The sequence below is a fragment of the Myotis brandtii genome, unplaced genomic scaffold (assembly GCF_000412655.1).
Source record: "Myotis brandtii unplaced genomic scaffold, ASM41265v1 scaffold915, whole genome shotgun sequence".
NCBI classification, from domain to species: Eukaryota; Metazoa; Chordata; class Mammalia; order Chiroptera; family Vespertilionidae; genus Myotis; species Myotis brandtii.
In genome coordinates, this window is record NW_005371769.1 from 534,155 (window position 1) to 544,015 (window position 9,861).

General features: G+C 54.4%; 1 protein-coding gene across 12 annotated transcripts in view; it reads right to left on the reverse strand.

Annotated features, from left to right (window-relative positions):
* RTEL1 (regulator of telomere elongation helicase 1) overlaps positions 1 to 9,861 on the reverse strand; it is a 51,953-nt gene that overhangs the window by 31,141 nt on the left and 10,951 nt on the right. For all 12 annotated transcript variants that reach the window (XM_014532803.1, XM_014532805.1, XM_014532802.1 and 9 more), the window contains exons 3-8: positions 8,469 to 8,664; positions 8,042 to 8,135; positions 7,385 to 7,466; positions 7,096 to 7,156; positions 4,238 to 4,313; positions 3,530 to 3,614 (exon numbers count right to left, since the gene is read on the reverse strand). In XM_014532803.1, coding sequence (XP_014388289.1) covers positions 3,530 to 3,614; positions 4,238 to 4,313; positions 7,096 to 7,156; positions 7,385 to 7,466; positions 8,042 to 8,135; positions 8,469 to 8,664 — 594 coding nt within the window. The remainder of the gene's footprint in view (positions 1 to 3,529; positions 3,615 to 4,237; positions 4,314 to 7,095; positions 7,157 to 7,384; positions 7,467 to 8,041; positions 8,136 to 8,468; positions 8,665 to 9,861) is intronic.

Consider the following 9,861-nt stretch of genomic DNA (forward strand, 5'->3'; position numbering starts at 1 on the left):
TCCATTGGTTATGCTTATATGGATGCATACAAGTCCTTCGGTTGATCTCTTACTCCCCTCCCTTCTGCCCCCCAACCCTCTCTGGCCTTCCCACTGCAGTTTGACAATCAGTTTGAGGCAGCTCTGCCTCTGTATCTATTATTGTTCAAAAGTTTGTAATGGTCTTTATTATCCATGAATGAGTGAGATCATGTGGTATTTTTCCTTCATTGACTGGCTTGTTTCACTTAGCATAATGCTCTCCAGCTCCATCCATGCCGTTGCAAATTGTAAGAGTTCCTTCTTTTTTACAGCAGCATAGTATTCCATCGTGTAGATGTACCACAGTTTTCTAATCCATTCATCTACTGATGGGCACTTAGGCTGTTTCCAGATCTTAGCTATGGTGAATTGTGCTGCTATGAACATATGGGTGCATATATCCTTTCTGATTGGTGTTTTTGGTTTCTTGGGATATATTCCTAGAAGTGGGATCACAGGGTCAAATGGGAGTTCCATTTCCAGTTTTTTGAGGAAACTCCATACTGTCTTCCATAGTGGCTGCACCAGTCTGCATTCCCACCAGCAGTGCAAGAGGGTTCCTTTTTCTCTACATCCTCTCCAGCACTTGTCGTTTGTTGATTTGTTGATGATAACCATTCTAACAGGTGTGAGATGGTACCTCATTGTTGTTTTGATTTGTATCTCTCGGATGATCAGCAACTTTGAACATGTTTTCATATGTCTCTCGGCCTTCTGTATGTCCTCTTTCATAAAGTGTCTACTTAGATCCTTTGCTCATTTTTTGATTGGATTGTTTATCTTCCTTTTGTTAAGTTGCATGAGTTCTCTGTAAATTTTGGAGATTAAACCCTTATCTGAAATAGCATTGGCAAATATGTTCTCCCATGCAGTGGGCTTTCTTGTTGTTCTGTTGATGGTTTCCTTTGCTGTGCATAAGGTTTTTATTTTGATGTGGTTCCATTTGTTCATTTTCTCCTCAGTGTCCATTGCCCAGGAGAGGAGCTGTGTGGGTAAAGATATTGCTATGACATGTTTGCTATTTGCTGCCTATGGAGTCTTGTAGGATTTTTATGGTTTCCTGTCTTACATTTCCTAGTAAGTCCTTTAGCCATTTTGAGTTTGTTTTTGTGTATGGTGTAAGTTGGTGATCTAGTTTCATTTTTTTGCATGTATCTGACCAAATTTCCCAGCACCATTTATTAGAGAGTCTTAACTCCATTATATGCTCTTGCCTCCTTTGTCAAATATTAATTGAGCATAATGGCTTGGGTCAATTCTGGGTTCTCTGTTCTGTTCCATTGGTCTATATGTCTATTCTTGTGCCAGTACCAGGCAGTTTTGAGAACCATGACTTGGTAATACAGCTTGATATCTGGTATTGTGATCTACCTACGTCTATTGACTGGAATATTTAACCCATTTACATTTAAGGTTATTATTGATAGGTACTTATTTATTACCATTTTAATTCTGTATGCCTAGGTGTCTCTATTTCTTCTTCTCATTACAGCAGTCCCTTTAGCATTTCTTGTAATGCTGGCTTGGTGGTGATGTACTCCTTTAGCCTTTTATTGTCTGGGAAGCTGTCTGTTTTGAATGATAGCCATCTGAATGTGGTAATCTTGGTCTCAGATCCTTGGTTTCCATTACCTTGAGTAATTCGTGCCATTACCTTCTGGCCTGTAGAATTTCTGATGAGAAATCAGGTGTCAGCCTTATGGGAGCTCCTTTGTAAATTTGCTTTTCTCTTGCTGCCTTTAAGATTCTCTCTTTGTCTTTAATTTTTGGCATTTTAATTATGATGTGTCTGGGTGTGGGCCTGTTTGGGGTATTCTTGCTTGGGGTTGTCTGTGCCTCCTGAACTTGTGTGACTTTTTCCTTTACCAGATTAGGGAAGTTTTCTGCCATTATTTTTCAAACACATTCTCTATCCCTTTCTACCTTTCTGACGCTTCTGGCACACCAGCTATTTGAAGATTGTTACGTTTTATGTTGTCCCACCGCTCCCTTGAGGTGTCCTCTTGTTTTGTTTTTTCTTTTTGGTTCTATGATTTTTTCAACTCTGTCTTCTAATTCACTGATTCAATCCTCAGCTTCCCCTAATCTGCTGTGTATTCCTTCCAATGTGTTCTTTATTTGTGTTATGTCATTTTTTATCTCAGACTGTTCTTTTTTCAGTTTCTATATTTTTTTTCATACCGTTGAGCATTTTTACCATCATTACTCTGAACTCTGTTTCAGATAAATTTCTTATCTCTGTTTCATTTATCTCTTCTTCTGGTGACAAGGGCTACACATATTTTGGGCACAGCCCTTTGAAAGACAAATGTACCAGGAGTACTTTCTCCCTTTCTGTGACCTGCCTTTGAACTTTCTTAATTTTCCTAACTCTTTCAAAGACTCAAGGCTTTAAATTGTGGTGAAGTCCCATTGATCAATTCTGTCCTGTGGGGTGGTGCCCTGGTTGTCCAGGTGGAGAAAGCTCCCGACCACTGCAGTGAGCCCAGGTCTCCAGGAGGCTCAGCTTCATGCCACGGGAGGTAGTTAGGTCCTGGGGGAGACCCACTCTTCCAAACAGACATCCAGCTACTCCAGTACCATTTTGGGGGAGAAACAAACAAACAACCCTTCCCTTTCCTTTCCCACAGAGATATCTCGGCCAGTCTCTATGGGTCTGTCCTGGAATCGATGTGCACGTGTCTGCAGTGAGTCCAGGAGTCAGGAGTGGGAGCTCCACCGGCCTCTTTGTCAGAACTGCCCTGCTCTGAGATCATTACGTCCAGGAGGTCAGCTGAGATATCACTGCCTTTGGGTGCCCAGGCCCAGTCTCCGGGTTAAAAGCAAGACTTGGGAGAATCACGCACAATCCTCGGCAAACCACCACTCTCTGTGCCAGAGTCCGGCCTCGCGGGGCTCCTGCTCCTCCCCTGCACCCTCTCCAGCACCCGCTTCAGCAGCGGTTCGGGGCTGCTGTTCCTGAGGCCATGGCCCTCGTGCACCACCAGCTCCCGTGCAGACTCTGCGGGAAGTCAGAGCCCACAGGCTGGCTTTCCTGCTGGCTGCCTCCCCGCACCGAGACCTGTGTCTGGCACAGGGCGCTGTCAGCATGATCCCTGGGGCCCAGTCGATGCTGAAGCACAGGGCACATCCACGGTGCTTCCATGACATGGAGCACGAGCCGCTGGACACAGGGGAGCGTGATGCAATGCCCCTGCATTAAAACAGGAGGGCATAGCACCCCATAGGCCAAACACGGTGACACCCCAGTCCAGGGCTAAAGCTGACTGCCAGACGAGGGCAGGGACGGTCCAGCTGCAGCCCTGCGGTCTCCTTGCTGCCCAGCCAGCTGCTCGGAGCTGGTCACAGTGAACCCTGACCAGTGTGGGACACCAGGTCCTCCCACACATCTGCTGGTCTGAGCGAGTCTCTAGCCCCAGAAGCTGAACCAGCAGAGGCTAGACAGCCCCTCACAAGCCCAGGGACACCCGGGGTCAGGAATCATCATCCTATGTGGCTGAGGCCTTACCTTGGCATCCAACAAGTAGTTGTAGGGCATGAAGATGATGTCAGCCTGCTGCTTCAGATTCCGGGACAGGTAGTATGGGCACAGCCTGGGCACAGGGGGAGGACATGAGCCTCACACGGCTGGGGGTTCAGGACATGCATCAGCAACCCTGGGCCGCAGTCTGAGGCTGGGCTGGATGCTGCATCCTCTGATGGCCACGGGGGTGGGGGAAGTGGAACATGTGTTCAACTCTGGGAGTGGATCACCTATTTACAAACTTACAAAAACAAGAAAACCCCAACCCTGTTCTGAGTGGACCGGTGAGGGACTCAGAAACAAACAGTCCTGTCTCATCACAGCATGGAGCCCTGATGCTCAGAAGTTTCCAGCGACCATCACAGAAGCAGCGGGTAAGCATCCAGTGGAGGGCTGAGCCCAAGGCAGGAGGGTCAGCACCACGCCCCTTGGCCCCCCAAATCCAGACCACAGGAGCACAGCGGGCGGTCCGCTCCCCAGCAGTCACTAGTGAGCAGGCTGAGTGCAGGGAAGGAGGGCAGTTCCATTTCTCTCTCTATTCCTCAGAATCATTCATGGTTTTTATACTGAACAACTGTTAAGTTTCATGATTAAAAGATGAAACAGGAAAGAAAAGAAATGTGTGTGTGTGCAGGCGGCGGGAGGTCCCAGCCTGGAAGGCTATGCAAATGCGACCTGAAGGGAGGGACTTACTTGTGCCTGTTCCCACTCTTGACCAGGTCCTCGATGTCCAGGATGGAGGTGGCCAGGTCCTGCTCCAGGCTCTTTTCTGGGGACACAGACAGGAGTAAGCACACACCCTTTGGTCCTCTGAGTCCCCTGACCTCAGGATGGAATAGCTCCTATGAAGCGGGCAGAAGGTGTGGTCACCCCAAGATGATCCCTCAGGGCAGGACTGGGGTGCCCAGCCACCTGGAGTCTCACTGGAGAGAATCCTTGACCGATGGGTCTCAGGGCTCCCAGGGAGGGTTCTGAACCTGAAGTGACCCCGAGGGAGCCCTGCTCTGCACCCCAGCCTCCCAACTTGGGGCACAGGAATCTGCTGGGAACGACTCTAACCCAGGGAGGCCAGGGCCCTGGCTGGCAGGACCAGAGGTCTGTGACAAACACCCAGAGTCTCGGGACAGCCATATGTGGAAACAACCCCTGGCTCACGGCCCTCCTGTGGCAGGAATCAGGCCAGCCCTAAAGTGCAGAGGCCAGAACACACTGGGCCTTCATCAGTGACACAACTCCAAAGTGCCCCCAGGAATAGCAGGCGAGGGGGAGGAGGAAGAGCCATCCACTCCACAGCGCCATAGCAACCGACCAGCAATCCGCAGTGCTGGGTGGCAGGCCAGCCACCAGCTCAGCGACCTGATGAGGGGGCAGCAAGGAGGGCACCCCAGGCTGACTGGTGAGGAGACGCTACATGTGCCCCTCACCCCAATGCAGGCTGGGCAGGTTCCAGCTCTGCATCTCTCCTTCCTCCCACACAAGCCTCCCCTCCTCCCAGGCCCCCCTGGCCTCTCCCCACTTCTCTCTCCCTTCCAAGGGCTGTGCAGCTGCTGGAGACACCCTCACATCCCATGGGCAGGGGCAGGGGAGGCTGAGCCACAGCAAGGACGCTCACGTTTATGGTGAGTAGACCCAACAGCACAGGCGGCAAGAGCCAGGCAGAGCAGGTGGGCTGGGGACCAGGGAGGAGACATGAAGCCCAGAGCCAGCAGGCCAGCTGGGGCGGCCTCCCTTGCCTGCCACGCAGGACCTGGGGCAGTGGGGATGGGGCCGCAGCCCACGGGCCAGCACACACTGAGCTGGCACTGCCTCTGCCGTGGGCAGAAAGTTCCCCTCAGCTCCCACCCCTCCTGACCTCCTCCCCTCCCTGCTCAGGGACCCTCCAGGGAGATGGGGGGCAGTGCAGGTGAGGGACCCAGCAGGTGAAGGCTAGGCCAGCAGAGAGGGTGAGCTGACCCACAGCAGCCGGGAAAGGTGGCTGGAGTGGTCCCCACCCAGTGCTGCTCAAGGCTCTGGCACATGGCACCTGCACCCCGCCTCCTTTACCAGGGACGATGTGGACAGGGAGGCAGCCCTGGGGGACAACTCCATCAACCTTCATGGGTACAGTGCCAGGGCCCACGCAAGGCTGGACTGAGGTGGGCGGGCTGTGAGCAGAGGGTGCACCAAACAAAGGGGAAAGAATGCCTCTCGTGCAACAATACCCACGGACCCGAGCAGACGCAGGCAGCAGGGCAGGCTGCGCTCCGGCTGGGCCACGCCCCTTCACTGCCTTCCCCAGTGTCCTCATTGCCACCAGACCCCAAACTAGCAAACAAAATCAGGTGAGGAGCGAGTTCCAGGAGCTTGGGTCCACGTTTCAGGCCAAGCTCTGCAGGAGACGCCCGAGGAGGGCCTGAGCCCATGCCCACATTGGGCACACACTCCACCCGTCTCTCCAAGAGGCAGGGCACAGGACACCGGCTGGGGGAGTGGGGGCCTCCGGCACAGGCCTCTGGGAGCAGTGCCGTCCTGACCCTCTTCCGGCAAGGCCCACACACTGGGCACTCCACACCCGGACAGACGGCAGCCGCTAATGCCTGGAGAGTGCTCTGAGCCCATGTCACCTCTGCGTTAGGGTCTGAATTTCAACCCTGAGGCAGGAAACAGAGGGAACCTCGACCTTCCCCCGCCCCCCACACCACAGAGCCCTGACCACAGACAGGAAACTGGAGGCCACTCCGGAGGCTGTCCTGCCACCGCCTCTGGAAGAAGCCTGACAGACAGGAGGGGCAGCCCCAGTGGAGAAACAGATGTGGAGGCGAGGGTACTAGTGCCAACCCCTGCACTCTGGGCAGCAAAGTCAGCAACAGGAGACGGGCTTCCCAGGCCACGGGCACCTGCGTCACACACATTAAGCCGCGCCAAGGTGGGCTGCTGCCACCAGCCCTGGGCTCATCGCTGCACTCGTCTCTGCAGGAAGCATTCACCTCACAGCACACGGGCTGGAGGAATTGCTGGGACTCGAGAGGCCACCCCACGCTGTGACACATCGCAGGGAAAGGGCACACTGCACACTCCCCAAAGGGGAAGTACGCGCAGGGGTCCGGGAGCCCAGACACAGTTTCCAGAACCCTCCCCGCCATCTCCCCAAGAACGAGCTGCGGCAGACTGCGGAATGCCGCGCCCGGGAAACCCACCAGGCTTTTTCCTGGGGTCACCCAGCGCCAGACTCCCAGAGGGAAGTGGATACTCAGCAAAACCCACATTGTTTGCCAACAGTTTACACTCAGGGAGCCCCTCCTGTCAGGGGTGGTGGGGACACGGGGGACCAGCCTTGCCAGCACGCCTTTCTGAGATGGCAGCCTCAGGCCCACATGTGGTTCATCTGCATGCGACCCAGCAGAAGTCCCCAGTTAGGAGCAAATGCCGGGCACCTGCCTCACCAAGCTGAGTCCCAAGGGGCAAGATACATCAGGCCGTGAGGCCCTGAGCCCAGCCCTAAGGCTGCACGTGCTCTCCTCCCCGCTGCTGTGTGCTGACAATCGGCAGGAGCAGCCCCCGGCCCCTCTTACCTTCTACGTTGTTGTAGAAATGACAGGAGCGACTCGCCACCTTCTTGCGGCACAGGTGGATCTGGGAGGGAAAGGACATGTGGTCCCAGCTTGCGTGATGGCCAAGAAAGGGCAGAGCACTGGGCTGGCCAATGAGTCCGCTGCCGATGGTGGGAGCCCTGTTCCAGCCAGCTCTACCCAGGCAGCTCTTCACCCTCTATCCCCCACCCTAGGGCACAGCGAGGGCTCTGAGAGCAGCAGCACCACCTCACACAACCAAAGAGGACAAGCGGGCGGCCCAGGAGCCCACCTGCATGTGGTTACTCTCCTGCTTCTTCACCTCGGGGTGGATACACAGCTGCTCCCGGGAGCCCAGCACACACACCCTGGGCCTGGGAAGAGAGAATCGTGGGGCCCAAGAATGACAGGGCAATAGCCCAGAGTGCCGCCCAACAGCCTGAGCTGTGTGGGCACATATGGGGAGCACCAGGAAACCTGGTTCACGTAGGCAGCCAGAGGGAGTGGCCATGGCCAGAATATACCAGGCTTGGGAGGGGCTTTCTCCAAGGGGCCGGGGTGAGCAAGAAGCCAGAAGCCCAGACTGGGACTGGCAGAAGGGAGGAGACTCGACAGCACCCACGTGCTCGCTCACAGGGAGGCAAGTGGGGCAACAAGATTCCTGCAGCTCTGCTGCTGGACCTGGGCAGAGCCTCCTTCCCTCACAGGTGCAGCTGCGATGGCCACACCACAGCTAACACTGTAGCGCCTGCAAGGAGCTCAGGGGGTAGACCAAGGTCAACATGTAGTCAGAGCTGCTTTCTCACAAGCAGTGGGCATCGGAGACCGCCCAAGTATGCACAGAGCACAGCATGCCCTCAGGCTCGGTCGGGGCACAACACTGTTGACCACCGCGTTGAGGCCATTCCCCCCCCCAATTCTGCGGCAGGGTGAACGCTGCCTGACCCACCGGTAGGACGTGTTCCGAAGCTCGCCGATGACCTGTGTGAGTTGCGAGTGGGTCCTGGAGGCATAAATGATCTTTGGGATGTCTGCGTAGCAAGCTGCCCAGGCACAAGGAAGCAGAACAGAGCGTGGCTCCATGAGACAGCGTTCTCATGTGCTGTTAACCCAGGGGCACTCAGCCAGCTCAGCACTTCAGACAGCTAAACATCAGATACCTAGTATCATACCAGGAATGGGTGAAGTGGGCATCTGCAATATCCTAATACAGCTGTAAGGCTCTGACCCTAGTTTGCAGCCAGGATGGCGAGAGGTGACGTGGCAGCTACAACACTGCCTGCTCACTGCACTCAAGGGCCTCACATGTCCATTCTGTCCCTTCCCCCCTTCCTTCCGTCCCTGCATCTGTGCGGGAGGTCAGACCAGGGGCTGACCTGTGGCGTCTCCCTCTGAAGCAGCATTCCCCCAGGAAGACAAGGGGCGATCGAGGAAGAGATCCCCTTGGGTCCTCTCAGCAATCTTGCGGGCGGAGATGGCATCACGGAGGTGCTCCCGCCAGGCCAGCGTGCTGCAGAGCAGGCATAGGGTCTTCCCTGTGCCCGTGGGGCTCTCCGGGACGCCATTCACTTTCTGAATGGGAAAGCAGGGGTGAGGTGAGGCAGGCCACACTATCCACCTGAGACAGGCCTGCAGCTCTGCTCAGGCAGAGCCCACCCACCAGGGGGCAAAAGTCCCAAGGGACACGGGACTGTGAATAATCCCATAGGACTACTTCCACTCTCAGACCACGAGGTCAGGCCGGCCCTGGCTAGCAAACAATACGCAGAGCGTTTTCCAGCCTCATATAAAGAGCAAGGTAACTAATTAGGTGCCATGTCTCAAAATAGGAGCTTGTTCTGCAATTCTGGATCCAGGCTTTCACATTGGATGGAACCTGGTGGCCTAAATAGCTCTCAGATGGGAGCTTGAGCAGGAAACCTGGGCGACAGGAAGGCAAAGCTGTGCTAGGTTCCTCGCCACGAGCGTCTGCTCAAGAGCAGCCTGGACACTCCCGTCCAAAGAGCAGCAGCCGTGCAAGCAGCCCACCCCCATCCGAGGAGCAGCAGACTTGCAATCAACCTGTCCAAGTCCAAGGAGCAGTAGCCCCACAAGCAGCCCACCACATCAGAGGAACAACAGCAGCGTGCCGCTAGCCCCCATTCAAGGAACAGCAGCCACGTGAGCAGTCCGCTCCAGTTCAAGGAGTAGCAGCTGCGTGTGTAGCCCGCCCCCATCCAAGGAACAGCAGCCTCGTGATCAGCACAACCTCTGTCTGAGGAACAGCAGCTGTGTGAAAAGCCTCCCCCCACCAGCCAGAGGAGCCACCACGGCTGTGAACAGCACCCACCAGAGGAGCTGCTGCCCACAGAGGAGCAACTGCTACTACAACCGCCCAAGGAGCAACCGCAGCCCGAGGAGCCACAGCCACCCAAGGAGCAGCCCCTGAATGACTCAACATCTAGATCTGTCGGTGAGATCAAACATGGGTAGACAAAGAAACCCCCAAAGGAAAGAAGAGGAGGACTCGCCAGAAAAGCAGCTAAGTGAAACAGAGGCATGCAACATGTCAGAAAAAGAATTCAGATTAAGGGTCCTAGAGTGCATAAACCGGATAGAGGAAAAAATCAACAACTTATACAAGAATCAAGAAGAAACAGATGGAAAAAATCAACAACTTATGTAAGAATCAAAAAGAAATGGATGAAAAAATCAATAACTTATGTAAGAACCAAGAAGAAATGAAGAGTGATATAGCTGCAATAAAAAACACCATTGAAAGTTTCAACA